The 16,936-nt window shown below is 42.4% G+C and overlaps 1 protein-coding gene across 8 annotated transcripts in view; it reads right to left on the bottom strand.

The window, feature by feature from the left end:
* LOC310757641 (uncharacterized protein) overlaps window positions 1-16,936 on the bottom strand; it is a 109,102-nt gene that overhangs the window by 26,103 nt on the left and 66,063 nt on the right. For 6 of the 8 annotated variants that reach the window (XM_083603107.1, XM_083603108.1, XM_083603110.1 and 3 more), the window contains exons 3-5: window positions 16,490-16,588; window positions 2,663-2,758; window positions 406-501 (exon numbers count right to left, since the gene is read on the bottom strand). In XM_083603107.1, the coding sequence (XP_083459233.1) occupies window positions 406-501; window positions 2,663-2,758; window positions 16,490-16,588 (291 nt within the window). The remainder of the gene's footprint in view (window positions 1-405; window positions 502-2,662; window positions 2,759-16,489; window positions 16,589-16,936) is intronic. The other 2 variants (XM_083603112.1, XM_083603111.1) reach the window with 1 other exon arrangement.

Here is a 16,936-nt window from a genome sequence, read left to right as displayed (position 1 = left end):
GCCACATTACAGAAGGTATATAATCTGTACGCACCATGTCTAGGAATGTAAGATTTGAAGAGACAAACTGCAGAAGGCCACTACCCTGCTAGACATTAGAAAGGGGGTTGGACTAGATGACCCTCATGGTCCCAACTCTACATTTCTATGATTCTATTATTCTAAATCCAAACAAAGCAAATTCATCTATCCACACATGGCAGCTTAAATTCAGCAAGGCCATTCTCTTCCCGCCCAATGTGCTTCAAGTCATATTTACATGTTGCTGTAGACACCAGAGAGGGGGTGGGGTGACTTCACTCAATGCACATTATCTGTTTTGTTTCCCCACACCTGCAACTCCCCAACTCCTGTTCATGAAGCTGTTATCTGCGCATGTGCAATTGCTGTCTGAATTGTACATACCTCAGCTTAACTGGAAAGTGAATGTGACTTCTATTGTCATCAGATAGAAGCTGGCTTGAGGGAAGACTCATCAAACAGCAGCATTTTTTCAAGAAACTACAGGATGGATATTAGCCACACATTGTGGCTAATGTTGTGTGCACATCACTTCAGACATCAGCAGTGGAAGCACACTGGAGCCAGAGTAAATGGTAATGTGTATACAGCCTTAGACTCCTGATGCAGTTTTCTTTCTCCCCCTCCAAAGCCACCCAAAAAGGGGTGTTTGAGGGAATCATAACACAGATAAACCAGTAAAACGAGGACATTTTATCACCCATTCTTATCCTGTACCCATATGCACATTACAGCAATAATAGTCAGTCATTTCATAATGAAATGTTTTTAAAAATGAGGGTATTCCACACAGGGCTTTTTTTCACCAGGAAAGAGAGAGTAAGGGAGATGTTTATGGTGAGTTCTGGCACCCCTTTTTCTAGAGAAGTAGCACTGATTCCACAATTGTGGAATGTGGGTTTCAGCCTAAGAGACAGGCGCCATCCCTTGTGGAACCATGCAGGCTCTAAAGACCTCTTGACTGTGGTCCTCAGCAGCTAATCTGGTGGTGAGCATGGTCAAAGTAGGTGCCCTCCTCCTCTTAAACTGGCCCCCACAGACACAAAGGCCCTCCATTATTGAATTTATAACCAGGAAGAGGGTGCATCATCATCAGGACAATCCCCACTTTAGCAATGGGCCTACTTTAAAAAGAAATTTGCCCCTGCCACCAAAACTCATGAGGTATGGGGACGGCAGAAAAATTGGCTTGGGGGAATTGAACCAGGACCCCAAATGGAGGGCTAGCTGTCCCTGCTTTATAGGAAACTCCATACAAAGCACGTGTTGATTGTCATATGCCAATCCTAAAGCACATACACCCTTGGAAGCCAATTGTGGCTCCCCAATGTGCATACCTGCTGCAGAAGAGATGCCAGTTTGTTTTACATGAGCCAAGTGAAACTTGCAGGAAATCACAGCAACAACCTTTGCAGAAGGGCTTATTTTATCAAGATGCTGCAGATCTTATGCCCATTATCCATTGCTTTGTGGGTTTGTCACACATTTTCTAAATGGGCAATTTTGAAATGACATTTAAGGCCAGCAAGGGAAGGCTATCCCGTCTAAGCTAAGCTAAGCCTAGACATTTTAAAGTGCTTTCCCTCTGGAGGTGCAGTAATTGCTTTATGATTAGACAGGAAGCTGTATCAGCATTATTGCTCTAAAGGAGCCAGTGTTATCAAAAGACAACACTTCGGGGCCTGTCCTCACAGGAAGGGCATCGTGAGTAATCAACAGTGCTTTAAGCCAATTGGCTGCAAGACCCTTTGTACGGCTGGCAGAGTGTTTAGTGGAAAACATCTGACTGCCATTATTTTGTAAAATGCCCAGAGAATATAAATTTAATAAATAACGCCACTACCATGGATGTAAAAATGTGGGTTTTGTTCTTTAACTCAAATCATATGCACATAATAATTTGTACCCAAACGCAGGTACATTCGCTTCTGCCTCTTAGTCAAGGCTTCTTCCCACCCCTCGTGCTAAAATACATTACGATTTTTCTGAATATAAGAATTCACAAAGCAACTAAAAAGGAGGTAATTGCACAGAGATATTTAATAGCTGCTTGCTTATAAAATGCAATAAATCCTGAGCAGGTGTAAAAGAATAACAGAACTGGTTCTAATCAGGATATGATAACACCTTGCTTCAGATTATCTGTCTCAGCGGCTTCAAACAGAAAGATACATCATATACAACAGAGCTCTGTGGAATTTATCATTAACTTCCGAGACCCTCCAGAAAGGAGTGGACCTAGTTCTCAGCTGCTAAACAGAACACGGTAACCAACCATGTTAAAAGCTGCTAGAAGGTCCAGTGGGATCAACCAGCTAGTTGTTAGCACATACACAATATGTTGAAGTCAATCATGGTGTTATAAATGCAGTCTGTATGTAAGCGGAGAATGTGACAAATGGAACGGGGCGGTTGGAGTGATTGGATCTGTAGTAAAGTCACCAGGATATTTTTAAAACACAAAAGGGCATTCTCCTGCCTGCCTAATAAAAGTGAGACATACGATATTTCAGTGGATATTATTATTATTATTATTATTAGTCCTATGGGTGGGCTAATTTAGTTTGGCAAGCTGACACTGTGAGAAGGATTACAGCAGGCCGCATTAGTAACAAGGTATTACCTAAACAATTGTACATACCTGTTTGGAATAAATCCTTTCCCAAAGCATAGGTCCTTAACTATTAGAGGAGGGAGCAGTGGCTTCAGTTCCTGAACTCTTTTCTGAGTTGTAGATCTGAAAATAAATGTGCTCTTTGTGAATCATTCTGGAGGTTGGCAAAATAAGGTAAATGCGAAATAAAGTAATCCTCAAAAAAATCCTGGAAAACCGAAATCAGTTCATTTCTCATGAAAGCAGTTTGATGCCACATTTAGACTAAAAATAATCAAAGCTATTAAACACTCGCCCCCTTATTTCCAAATAAGAGATTGTTATTCAGCCCAAAACCATTTTTGCTTTCATTATGACAGTAAAGGCAAGGTAACTGACACTAAGGATTGAAAATGGTGTCTAAACATTTTTCACGCGGGACTATTCTACAGTACTGAAATGTACTGAACTTGTTTCGTTTATCAGCATTTGTTGCTTAGATTATTGTTGTTATATTAGTGTAACCAGAAGTACTCTACGTACCTTCTCAAATGTGATAACAAAATATTAAAGATTGTGTTTTCTTCTATCAATCTGTAGCAATGTACCTAACAGAGTGGTAGCACAGAATACTAATTAGGTATTTGATAAACACTATAATTAGCATATCATATAATGATAGTATGAGGCCATGGGGTTTTTGATATGGGAAATTCCTAATGAACAGCAGGAATTCACAAGTTGGAGCAAGAATATTTACAGCGATAGTATCTTTTGGCTTTTGGTAAGTTTGATATCAGAATGTACCTTTCCCAAGACAGCACAAGGGACAACCTTCTGAAAATCCCTTTTCTTGGGAAAGGACCTTATGAAAGACATTGCAAAATCATTGGTTCCCCTACTTTGGTTTTTCTAACTTTCCCTCTAAGAGCTCCCAGGCAAGCAACAAGTCAAAACTAACAAACAACCACCTGGTGTTTTTGTGTTGATCAAACTTTCCTGGGGCTCCCCCTCCCATGCCAGTTTGAAAGCAAAATATGCAACACAGTCAAACAAATATATTAAGCTCAGATTAAGTCAACAAGGCAAAGTATTTCTAAAAAGAAGAGCACACACTCAGCCACTTTTAGCCATACACCTGCAGACTGTGCACAGAGACTGGGGGTGTAGTTAGCTGTGGGGAATATTGTGTTACACTCTCCTGATTATAATGCTGGTGCTTTTGTTCTGTTTTCTAACATGCCTTTTGCACTGCAGTACCTGCTGCTAGGGGTGGCCTACCCCATTTCACCACCTGAGGTGAAACAGGAAGTTGCTGCCTCTTCCCTCCCACCAAAGCCGGGGTCCTGCTGCCCCCACATCTCCTCACTTGCACCAAATCCCATTTGTATGAAGTAAGAGCCAGTGTGGTGTAGTGGTTAAGAGCGGTAGCCCCGTAATCTGGGGAACCGGGTTCGCGTCTCCACTCCTCCACATGCAGCTGCTGGGTGACCTTGGGCCAGTCACACATCTCTGAAGTCTCTCAGCCCCACTCACCTCACAGAGTGTTTGTTGTGGGGGAGGAAGGAAAAGGAGAATGTTAGCAGCTTTGAGACTCCTTAAAGGGAGTGAAAGGCGGGATATCAAATCCAAACTCTTCTTCTTCTTCTAAATGTCTGTTTACTCTCATCCATTTGACTGCAGTTGTCTGAAGCTGCAGTTCCTTGACTAGTTGAATCGTCATCTCCACACACTACCTTCAAGACAAACATTGTTCTTTCTACCCTTTTACCCTCGTGATGACTATCCTGTGAGGTAGTTAGGTTGAAAGACAGTGACTGGCCCAGTGTCACTCAATGAGCTCCATGACTGAATGGGGATTTGAACCTAGATCTTCTATAATAATAAAGGAGGCAAGCTGGCCTCAAGGGTTCCCATGGAGTAGAATCTAGTGAACAAAAAAAAGTTGCCCCATATACTAATGGTGAAATGATTCTCAAAGAGGGAGGTATTAGGCTTGGAAGGAATCCCAAAGTTTCAAAAAATATTCAGGGCAGGATACCTAATGGGGAAATGCCCCAAACAGCTTAATAAAGACAGAGCGGGCTCAGTAGGCATAGAATCCTGACTGACTTGGGAGGGGTTGCAGGAACAGGAAAGTGTGTGTGTGTGTGTGTGTGTGTGTGTGTGTGTGTGATGGAATGGAAGAAAGGATGTCTGGTTGGCCAGAACACTGAATAGTAGCATTCCATGCTGCAATATTTTTTTGCAGGTCTCACTTGTAATGATTTCCTAATATAACTTTCTTTGAGCATCAATACAACAAAATAAATATGCACACAAAACTCCTAAACCAATTCAGTTAGTGCATTTGCTTATGCTCCTACACATTCTGTAGATGATACCACAGGCGTTTCTTAATAGGAAGGGCTATAAAGGCTTCCTGTTCCAGCAAGGACTTTGCCTAGCTCTCATTCATGGTGTGTTTAGTTTCCTGACTCTGACCCCGGCTTGACTCTTGGCTTACAGCTTCTGCTCCCACTTGGTGACTGCCTGCAGTTCAGCTCTGATACTTCCAGACAGCAATTAAAGACAGTAGCTTTCTTTGGAGACAAGATTTGACAACCCTATTAACCACAATGCACTGGGGCCCCAGAACACTGTTAGAACTGGACTGGGACCTCCACAGTACTAAAGTGGGCACAGTGCTCTGGTGACGTCTGAGACCCTGTTTATACACCCATGTTCACAACTCAAAAACAGCATCAAGTGACAACCTGTGTGAAAGAGCCATCACTGCTCAGACACCATAGACAACGGCCTCAAACACAAGGGGTGGGCCTGAACTAAGAAGTTTCCTGAGCTCAAATGTAACAGAGAACGCTGGTTAGTTTAAAAATGGAAGCATATGTTTCTGGTGACCATATTAGAGGAAGAGAGGAGGCTGCAAGCTTGAGGCTTGTGCAAATTCATTCATATAATGCTAAACCATAATTTAGTGCTATGTCTGGACCAGCCCAGAGCTTCCTAAGAGAGATGCTACTGTGATGGTGTTCACTGAATTCTTCACTGGGATTTTTATGTAACACTTTTTGTTTCCTAAATTAGTGTCTCCTCAACGACAGTTGTGAGGAAAAAAGCTGAACATCTAGACTAGGTCCAAGTATTGAGTCTGAAGCTATCTCCATGGCTTTTCCTTAACTCACACAAGTGTCTGTGCTGCAGTGGACGGACTGTGGAAGGACCATGTGGACAGCGTCTGTCTCTTGAAAGAACCCTTGTGTGCTTCTACCCTGAAATCTCCCGATGTACCAAGTTTCAGGGCCAGTTTCCGCATGCATGAACTTCACTTAATCTATCATCACTCGATTACTCAGCTCCTGGGCCTGCTGCTTGAAATGGTGCCACCAAAAGATAATCGTCAGTTCAACATAACACAGCAGAATGTACTGAAAGAATTGGCTGGTTCCCACCATGTATTTTTGTGCTCGCAATTCACAGAATCGGGCCCTTTAACAGCTGGCCGAACTTTGTTATGATGAATACTCCGAGCTCTAATTGTTTGGTGAAAAATATTGCTCAGTGGCTATATAAACAATTTTAATTGGCTCAGGAGCCCCAAAATGTGCTTTTTTTCTTTGGCTGCCAAGCTGGCTTTCTCGCCTGCTAATTATGCTGAGCTCTAGCTTTTAGCAAAAACAGGAAATAAAGCATCCATTACTCAAATGACAACTTCTCACCCAGCCTGCATTTCAACATCCATTGTGTAATTTCCTACTCCTGAGCCCAGTTAAGAGCTAAACACATTTTAAAAACAAGTCGCCCCTTTTTGCAAGGGCCAGTGCTACAGTTTATGCTACCCATTAGTAGACTGCAGTGTTTGCAATTCTAGAAGCACTCAAAAGAGGTTAGCCGCACACCCAGCATGCATCCGTGTGAGAGAAGTCATTATCTCCCAGCTCCTGCTGCCTACCTATTTTCAATAAATAAGCCCACCACAGGACTTGTATCAGCCTTCAGGCAAGACAACAGGTAAAACTTCCCTGTGGGATTGCTAGTCATTGTCCTTCAGGGATAACCTCTTTCTCTGCCGCTCAACAAAGGGTCATTGTGGAGCATCAGCTGCCCTCAATACACTCTCCCACCCCACCCCCAATAGATTCAGTAGATTTGCTCAGCTTTATCTAGTAGCAAAGAAATAGATTATTGACTGTTTTACACAGATATAATTGGACAATTGTTCTCGTGGGAAGTCTCTGCTTTTGAAGTGAGAACTTGAAGACCAAGAAGGAAGGAAGCTGTGACCTCTCTGAGGCGGAGAGGAGCTTAGGGACTTCACACAGAAAGACTTCGCCTTTCCCTGGCATAGTAATGGTAGTTTGCTAGAAAGAGAAAAAGAGAAGATCAGCTAAGCCCATTCCCTGGATGTGTGTTGCCACAGACATCTGCATTATTGAAACCTATGTGCAGGTGCAGTCATAGACATCCAGAGAGCAGGACCAACAGTTCTGCCTGCTCCATTCCCTGGCAAACATGCAGGGCCCCCCTCATGGCTCAACACGTTCCCATTTTCAAACACTGACAGCTGGCTTGGTGGAGCTCCATAATCAATTATTTTACCACTTTGCAGACAAAACAGATGCTGTAATCAGTTTGCTAAGTAGATACCCAGTTCTCACTTTTGCTTTCACTTTTGTGGACAAGGCGGCAGTGTGAAGGCAGTCTTGAGAAGCCCCGTGCAGTCTCTCTTCCTCTTTCCTCTGCACACATTCACACAGAACAGCAGTCCCTACTCTGTACTGCAGGCTTTGCACTTGCAGCATAGCTATCTGCCTCTTGAGCCTCATTGCGCACACACCCAAAAAAACAAATGTGTCTACAAGGGATATCGTACTATAGGGATTTGTGGGTGTATCCCACAAAGGATAAGATGCGTTTGGGACACTCTTCGCTTGATTGTGTGGGGGGAAAACCTTTTATCAAGGCGGAGTCCGTTCATGTTCTGTCCATGAAGATTTGGATAAGCCGTGCTCTGAGGGAAAGAGATAGTTCCAGCTTCTGATTCAGTGTGGCTGATGAGCTGAGCAAAAGCCTTATACATCCTTTTCCCATAGCCTTTTATTTTTAAACACAGCAATTTATGCTCCTTCGCCATTTTTAGTTACAATTTCATAATGGGGTGAGAATATTCCTTCAGAAGAAAAAGCATATGCTATCCAGCAGTAGAAAACACAGAAAGTACAGAGGATAATGTAATTGTTCAGATCCAGAAAGAAGTAATAAAATTCTTTTTTAAAAAAATAATAATCTGTGTTCAGTTTTTTCTCAACATACATTAGCAAAGAGAACTACAACCATCACATATACACCTGCTTTGTAGTAAGTCCCATTGATATCAATGGTGGTGGTGTTATTTCCAGGTAAGTGTGTGTAGGACTGCAGCCTACAGTATACCACAGAGTGAATGTTCTTGGTCAGGTCTCCCCTCTAACCAATGTGATGTCCTTAGAATTTCCTGGAAGGTGACCAAGAACAGAACAACACCTTACATATGTGCACTGCAAACATATGCAAAATAGCAACCACGTCCCTATTTTTCCCCTCCATGGATCTGGGAAGAGTAAACACTTAAGTTTTATTCTATCTCCTTTCCCTGCTGAAACGCTCTAAGCCAGCCTGACCTTTCCCCACAGTTTATCCTTGGGCTATTCCAATGGATCATGTGCAGCCATCTTCAGAATTGCCTCCCTCTTTTTGTATGGCAGTGGTAACAATGGTAGGCTACAAGCCAAGTCTGGCTATTTGTTTATTGCTGCCTGGCCTACTGACCAGGAGCCTCTCATGGAATCCTGCTACGTAACCTAGCAACATAGCTGTTATGTACTGAGTTGAATAGGATCCAAAATGAAGCAGTCTGATTGGTCCTAGAACAATAGGATCCAAAATGCAGCAGTCTGATTGGTCCTAGAACAATAGGATTCAGAATGCAGCAGTCTGATTGGTCCTAGAACAATGCAGCAGTATGATTGGTCTGCAGGAGCCACCCAATCCAGCTCCAGATGGAAGTGAATCCACAACCTGATTGGCCTACAGGAGAATTCCGGAATCTGCCAATCATGTACAGCGCATTGTATAATTAATGTATATAAAGCAGATACTTTGAGGGGACTTTCATTCCTCCTCACCACTATGAGCTGAATAAAGAGCATGAAATCCACTCTCAACTCTGAGTATATTTCAATAGCGAAAACCCTTGAGTATATTTTTATGCTGCTTTTACTGCTGTTTTTTATCTCTGTGTTGTTGTATATCATTTTTCAACACTGTTGTCGGCTACCCTGAAAACACAATGTGCTTGAAGGCTGATCAGAGAAAGGGGATAACTTGAGGAGCCACCTATAAAGATGGACCTAGGAGCCAGTGTGGTGTAGTGGTTAGAGTGTTGGATTAAGACATGGGAGACCAGGCTTCCAACCCCCATGCAGCCATGAAGTGCACTAGGTGGCATTGGGCCTGGCACTGTCTCTTAGCTTAACCCACTTCACAGGGTTGTTCTGAGGACAAAATGGGGATAGAGAGAAGCACGTATGCCACCTTGAGCTCCTTGGGAAATAAATGTATCAATAAATAAAAATAAGATAGAAGATAGCTGTTTGGGCACTTTTCTGGGAAAAGACTTGGCCTACCACATCAGCTAGATACTTAACACGCAGCTTTTGGCCAAATAAACTTACTGACCCCTATAAATTCTTAGAGTGGTTACTGATTTCTCATTTCCTCTCATTCTTAATATGCTACATTGCCTCATCTTGACTCATTGTCCTGCCTGGACTGGTATGCACAGCACTCTTGCAGTTCCCTACTACCTTATATATTCTGCCTCTATATATGTAAGTTTCTTGGACCAAAGCCATTCTGTACCTGTCTACTTAGAATTATGCTTCACTGAATTCAATGGAAAGTCATCCCACATGACTAGAATTGCAGGTAAAATTATCCTGGGTTGTTTCCTTATACTGAGATGCTCTTAGACAGGGATGAGACAGAGAAAAACATTATTTGAGCATTACCTTAAAGGCACCAATTCAAGACAGTTAAATGTTGAGCAGATGCAAAGCACATATTTACAAGATTTTTCTCTATAAGATGAATGCTGAAATTCTCTTTTGGCACTTCTCATATGCCAAAACTTTGCAATAATAACTATTGGTGAAATGACACTTATAATGATGTTAATGTACTCGGAATATAGCTGTGGAGACAAACGCGAAAACAGGGAAGAAATGAGAACGCATTCACTCGATCAGTTACACAGGTTTCAGAGAAAGCACTCTCTGTCCTTTTCAGGGCATATCTATACTGCAAACATATTGTTTCAAAGCCATTGTTTCTCCCCCCCAAAAAATGGGATATAGCTGTTTGGTGGGGCCAACCAAAATTCTCTAACCAGGTTTTCTTGCTATGGTCACCAAAACAAAGCCAATGATGAGTATAGGCTACACATTAGGGCAAATAAAGGTGCCCTTTGAATTGTCCATAAAAGCACTGGATTCATAGGTTTCCATAGGCAATTTGCTCAGCTTATTGATCCTCTGCTGTTTAAATTAAAGTTTGATGTCCCGGAACAGGCTATTTGGCACAAAGCACTAATAGGATGCAAAAGCACATATGTTGCCACAATGGAAACATTAACCTGCACACAGAGCAACAAACTGCATTGCTAAATGAGCTGCATATGCAGTTTAAACCTCCAAATATTTTTAGAAATTTGCTGCAGGATGTGATAATGATCAACAACACAGATGACTTCAAAAGGGGGTTATATTTATTTTTTAGGTTTCCTGCCCGGCCTTCATGACAGGGTCCCAGGGCAGATTACAACAACAGAGTGCAATTATTAAATAAAAAGATAAAACCATTGCAATTATGAAAACAAATAAAAACTTCCCGAATGGAACAGAAGAGGACACATTCAGGAAAAGAGGTGGGTCTCCCAAAACAATATACCCCAACCGTCAAAGGGAAGGGCCAAGAGCAGCATCCTCAGCGTTTTGTGAAAGCTGTACAGCAAAGATGGCAGAAGCACTGCTGTGGGTTCAACAGAGTTCCACAGAGAAAACCCCCCCTCCAGGCTGCCTTTCCTCACACTTCTGAGGATGTCAGAACTACCAAGAGAGGCCCCTCTGCAGATCTCAACACCTAAGAAGGCCAATAGAGATGGAGCACAGCCTTCTAGATATTATTGGCCTAAGTTGTTCAAGATTTTAAACGGTGAAGTTACTGAGCACCTTGAATCGGGCCTGGAAATGAACTGCCAACCAGTGCAGCTGTTTTAAAACAGGGTGTACTTGAGTTAACCCAGTCAGTAATTTGGCCATTGCATTTTTGATCTGTTGAGGTTTCTAAGTTGTCTCCAGTCTGGAGGTCACCAGACCATAGAGTACATTGGCCATGTTATCTCTGTCAAAGGGGAACCACAGCTGGCAAACCATAGCTGGAAATAAGCACTCCTAGCCATTCAAGGAATATACAGCTATCAATGGCTGCTGGGCATAATAGTGTCATAATCTGGCAGTCATCAGGACTTTGTGTCAGAAGCCACAGTGGCACTTACTGAGGAGCTGGACCAGGTTCCTGGCTCTGACCTTGATGCTCGAGATCAGGGTCCACGGAACATGAGCCTGGCAGGCAGGAGCCCATAGAAGTGAATCCTGCAGTGTTTTCTCCAAGGTCTAAGGAACCAAGTGCGTCCCCTGCAACTGTCCTAGGAAAACCAGGACATCCCTTTTCTTTTTGCGCTAGAGCATGGTGGCCAGTTTGGACATGATGATCTCGGGCTACAATCTCACCCCAGAAAAGTGCTTTTTGAAGGACCATGATCTCATGTGAGAGCACAGCCCCCCCCAAAAAAGTGTTTATTTCGGGGCCACAATCTCCCACAGGTCACATGACTCGCCTGTGAGCCTGGCTCGGAAGATTTTGGCCTGGACATGTTGGATGGTATGAAAGTGGCTCCCACACTTTCTTATCAGCCCAACAGCATATTCAGGCCAGAGTGTTGACCTTTTAAAAGCCTGTATTTCTCCAATAAAGGGGGCAGCATATAGGAGAGGTGGACTGGAGGCAAAAGCTCAAAAGGTCTCAGTTCCCCTGCAGTTTTTGTTGGAGAAAGTGCCTCACTAGAAGCTCCCCATTGTGCTATGACAATCAGTTGGCCTTGTTGCCTTGCCTCATGGGCTCTTTGTTGGGACCAGAAAAGGACAGATAACTATGGAGTATATTCAGGACCAGGGGTGTTGTGCTGCTAAGCATCAGTCGTTGAGGAACAACAGCAGAAGGGTTATGGCCTTCAAGTCCTGCTTCTGGACTTCCCAGAAGGATCTGGTTGGTCATTGGGAGTTACTCTGCTAGACATGATAAGCCCTGCTTATGTTTCTCTTAGTTAAAAAAAAAATGCAAGTAGAAGAAGAGGGAGAAAGGTCGCATTCTCCTATCCCTGAAATAATAAAATCTCTTGTGGCACCTTAAAGACTAGCAAATTTATTGCAGTGTAAACTTTAGTATCTGTTGAAGTTGGTTCTAGTCTATGAAAGCTTATACTACAATAAATCTGTGAAGACAAGATACTATAAGTCTCTTTGTTGTTCATGCCGTGACAGTAAAAACCCACTTACCTCTCTGGAAGTTCTAATCCTGAAATGATAGTAACTACATTCTAAATGTTCTCCCATGATGTATCAATGAAAAATATCCCCTCTTGCCCCAAATCTGGAAAGGTATAGCCCAGAATTCAAACTCTTCAAACTTGTCATCTCACTTGGGATTCTGTCCAATCTAAGTATGTGACAATTCACACAGTTGTCAATCATTCTAGAGGATAAGAACAAACCAGTTCAGGTGTAATGACAGGCTATGGTTTGTCTTGAACAAAGAAGCAAGGAAGTGAACGAGAACCATCAAAAGGTGATGAGCTTATGTGAACAGAAGATTTGCTCATGAAACATCAAACCATGATTTAATGTTATATCCCCATATATGTCCCCATATGTATACTCTAATATGTAATCCTAGGTCACCCCCCCACACCTACTCTGTCTTTTAAGCCACTTTAATATGCTGTATGTTATATACAATGCACTTAAGAGATTTACTAAATCTTACTGGAGGATTTGAGACAATCTAGAAACTTGTGAAATCTCCTTCTCATATGATTGTATCAGCACATTATGAGAGTGGAAGCGAAAACCATATAAAAATGAGACAGAAAGCTTTTAAGAAAAAGAACAAAAAGGAAATAGAGACATAAAAATGTGAAAAGGCAGGATCCATTATTAATTTTGTAAAGTTTTTGAACGAGAAAAAAATTGACCCTGAGAATGAATAGAGATTTAATTTCAAAACTGGCTTCATTTGCTGATGAATAGAAAATAGCTCAGAAGTAATGGGAAATCCAGATACTGTAAGTCCTCGATTTGGGGCTAGCTACTAGTTCACCAAGTACGCTGGAAAATAAATTAGTCTGGAGAACAATGGATATGATGACATGGAAATGTGGTAGGGAATATTAAGCAAATAGTAGTGTTGAGTATATGCATATACTTTAAGAGACTGCTATTTGAATAGTTTGAAACAAAGCAGTGAATCTCAGCATTTAAAAAAATATATATATTATTTTTTGTATTTTGGATAATGCAGTAATTTAAAAAAGCGCACAGGGTCAGAGGAAGCTGTCTTATACTAAGTGCTGTCTACACTGGGTGGCAGCAATTCTCCAGGGTTTCAGGCAGGGTTCTCTCCCAGCCCTACCTGCAGATGCTGGGAACCTGGGACTGTTTGCATGCACAACAGACGCTCAGTTGCTTAACCAATGGATTCTCCAACAACCCAGCTTCTCTTCCTTTACCTAGCACATCTTTCTTTCCATAAATCTCAGCATATCTGATGTATGAAAATACTTGGGATCTTAGTGCTCATATATGGACCGTTTTTTGAGATACTGAAGGCATCATGAAATCAGTAGGAACGAATGGCTCCCACGGGTTGTGAAAAAGGCAATACAATGGTACCTCAGGTTAAGTACTTCATTTGTTCCGGAGGTCCGTACTTAACCTGAAACTGTTCTTAACTTGAAGCACCACTTAAGCTAATAGGGCCTCCTCCTGCTGCCGCACTGCTGGAGCCCGATTTCTGTTGTTATCCTGAAGCAAAGTTCTTAACCTAAAGCACTATTTCTGGGTTAGTGGAGTCTGTAACCTGAAGCGTATGTAACCTAAAGCGTATGTAACCCGAGGTACCACTGTACCGAGATCAGTAGAGATGATAAGACACTTTTATGCATGGGAGCCAATCTAAGTCATTGGTGCTCCAAGTATAACAGATAGCTGGGAAACTGTGGCATTCCTAGACAGGGTCTGTGAAACTGGCTAGGCATGGCATCTGGCTGTTACTCCAGCCTGCTACTCCTCTGCTGTGCTGTTTAGTGCCCGTTCCATGGCACAGGGAGATACAGAATTTCAAACAGAGTTCAAGGACAATGTGGTGGGCTTGTTAGAGTGTTAGATCATAAAGACTTGCATTCAAATTACCTCTTGCCCTTGAAGAACCATTGGGAACTTTGGGCCAATCACTCTCTCAACACAGCCCACCTCAGAGGGCTGCTGGAGGGAAAAACATATAATAAAATATCGTAGTACTCACTGAGTCTCTCCTTTTTAGACACTGCTTTGGACTTTCGGCATCGTGCCAAAAATGTTGGTCACTATTCTTTTATGGCTTTTCAACCTGCTGCTATTTTAGTACAGTGGTACCTCAGGTTAAGTACTTATTTTGTTCCAGAGGTCCGTTCTTAACCTGAAACTGTTCTTAACCTGAAGCACCACTTTAGCTAATGGGTCCTCCTGCTGCTGCCGCGCCGCCGGAGCACAATTTCTTTTCTCATCCTGAAGCAAAGTTCTTAACCCGAGGTAATATTTCTGAGTTAGCGGAGTCTGTAACCTGAAGCTTATGTAACATGAAGAGTATGTAACCCGAGGTACCACTGTACTGAAATAACATTGCCTCACAAACTTACTTTCACTTCACAATCACTATGAAGCTTAACATCAGAGAAGATTTTTTTTAAAAAAAATGTTGCTCATAATTTTATGGGTTCTGGTTTGTAGGGCTATCCCAGGAACCTGCGACACCAGGATCAATGCTAGCGAAAAAGGAATCATGATCCCATGTTCAGCCAGGAGCACAAGCAACCACACAACAACAGCCGCAAAAACAAAAGCCAGCATTGCTAGGCATGTTCATGGTGTTTCTGGCAACTCGCTTGCCGCCAACTAATCACAGCACTGTGCACAAATGAAGGCTCTGCATTAGCATGAATGCACCTGTAAGGATATCAGGGGGTTACTCGAGAGCAATCAGGCAAATGCCTCCCTGGTCGGCTGTAAAGCCTCGTTATTGGTGCCGAAAAACCTTCACCATGCAGAGCGCCACTATTCCGTGGCTCGCTCATTTACTGGCAGAATCTGTGAGTGGGCGGTCCTTAAACCTTCCCCAGCAGAGTAGTTTCTTGACGCCCAGTCTGCACTTCCCCTCTCTGCACGGAAGCCTACTGCGCAGGGAGTGCATGGGTAATGGAGGACCTCTCTCCTCCCCGCTTTGCTCAGGCAGGGTGTCCTGGCACCATCTCACCTCCTCCGAGCCCTGAAGCTCCTCTCTATTGGAGGTGTGGTTACTCTCCTCTGCTGAGAAGGTGCTGCTTCCCATGATCTTTGGGGGCTCTCTGTAATCCATCCGGCTTTTCCCCTCTCGCCCCTGAGCCGATGGCAGTTCCCTGACAGCACCAATCGACACATGGTGATGGCTGAAAGACCCTGTGGCATTACCAGCCAAGTACACTAACAAATGCTCACACAATGCTGTCCTCATTGCTGTCTGCAAGGAGAGTAATAACTGGCTATAGGGCTTTCTAAGGCCACAAACCTAGACAACTTAAAAGCAAAAACTAAGGGGAAGCAAAGGAAGAACGAAAATCTGCTAACACCAGAGATTCCTAAGGAAAAAAGAATAATGTTTTTATACGCTGCAACAGCATCAAGAATACTGGTCGCCAAAAAATGGAAAGGTGAAATAATACCATCGAAAGAGCAATGGCAGGAGAAACTGTTTGAATATACTGAACGAGCAAAAATGACAGAGATCATTAGAAGACAGACAACCCAAAGGTGTAAAAAAGAATGGGGAATTTATAAAGAATATTTAATTAAACATTGTCGTAAGTAAAAACCCTGACATGCTTTGACTAAACTCTGCAATATGTAAGTTAGATAAAGAATACATGAGACAGATTAAAGAAAGAAAGGGTGATAAGGAACATTTAAGCAGTGATAATAAAAGGGGGAGGGGAGATGAACCCTCAATGAGGAGGTTGGAAGTCATATGGAGAATTTAATTAATTAATTAATTAATTAAAGTAATTGTAAAATTAAGTATTTTTTTCTTTTTTTGGAATTTAAGGATCATTTGGTAATTTTTTATTTTTATTTTCTGTATCTCAGTTGGAATGTATAATTTTTACCATGTAAGAAAATCAATAAAGGCATTACACGGGGGGCAGGGGGGGGAGAGAGAAAAAGAAAAGAAAATCTGCTAACCCCATAGCCCAATGAAAATGAGGCACATGGAGAGAACTCAACAGCTCCTCAAGAAAAGGATCCAGGTCTCTTCCAAATATTCCTAGTAATTCTACCCAATTTATTGGTTTGTAAACTGTGTCCAGGTACTGTAACATTACCATATTTATAAAGATGTGTTGACCCTTAGTCTGGTTTTTCCTCTGTTTGATAGTTGGCACTCCTGTGGTCTTTCACTGCATAAAGGCTGCCACCAAATGCCTATGCTTACCTCTCGGTCAATATGAGGGTCTTTCCTCCAACCATAAACTTAGGGGAAGTCTGTACATTTTTTACCATCGCCTTCTGCTTCAGCTTTGTAGATACAGCCCTAGAGAAATGGAAAAGAATCAAGTAAGTTTGTGATGTGCAGATAAATACTAGCTTGTGGTCACAATGATGCAGAAAGCCTATCTGGGCCAGTAGTAGGCTATCTGAATGCATACCCGTAAAAGAGCAGCATAAAAAAGCAAGAAACAAAAAAAACAAAAAAGGGCATGTATTGTGAGAACACTGCTTTTAAAATGTCCAGGAAACACTGCTCTGTCTCATACTGCAACTGTGGATCAGCACCCAACAGTGGCCATTGTCCACACACTGAGAGCAGAAACACCTGGATTTGGGTTAAACTGTTATTACTCATCCTGAGCCCCCGGGTGAGTTTTAAAGCTAACTAAAT

The sequence above is a fragment of the Podarcis filfolensis genome (assembly GCF_964270895.1).
Source record: "Podarcis filfolensis genome assembly, chromosome: 1".
Taxonomy (NCBI): Eukaryota; Metazoa; Chordata; class Lepidosauria; order Squamata; family Lacertidae; genus Podarcis; species Podarcis filfolensis.
The sequence above is the reverse complement of the archived record's forward strand: the minus strand, read 5'-3'. Positions and strand labels throughout refer to the sequence as shown.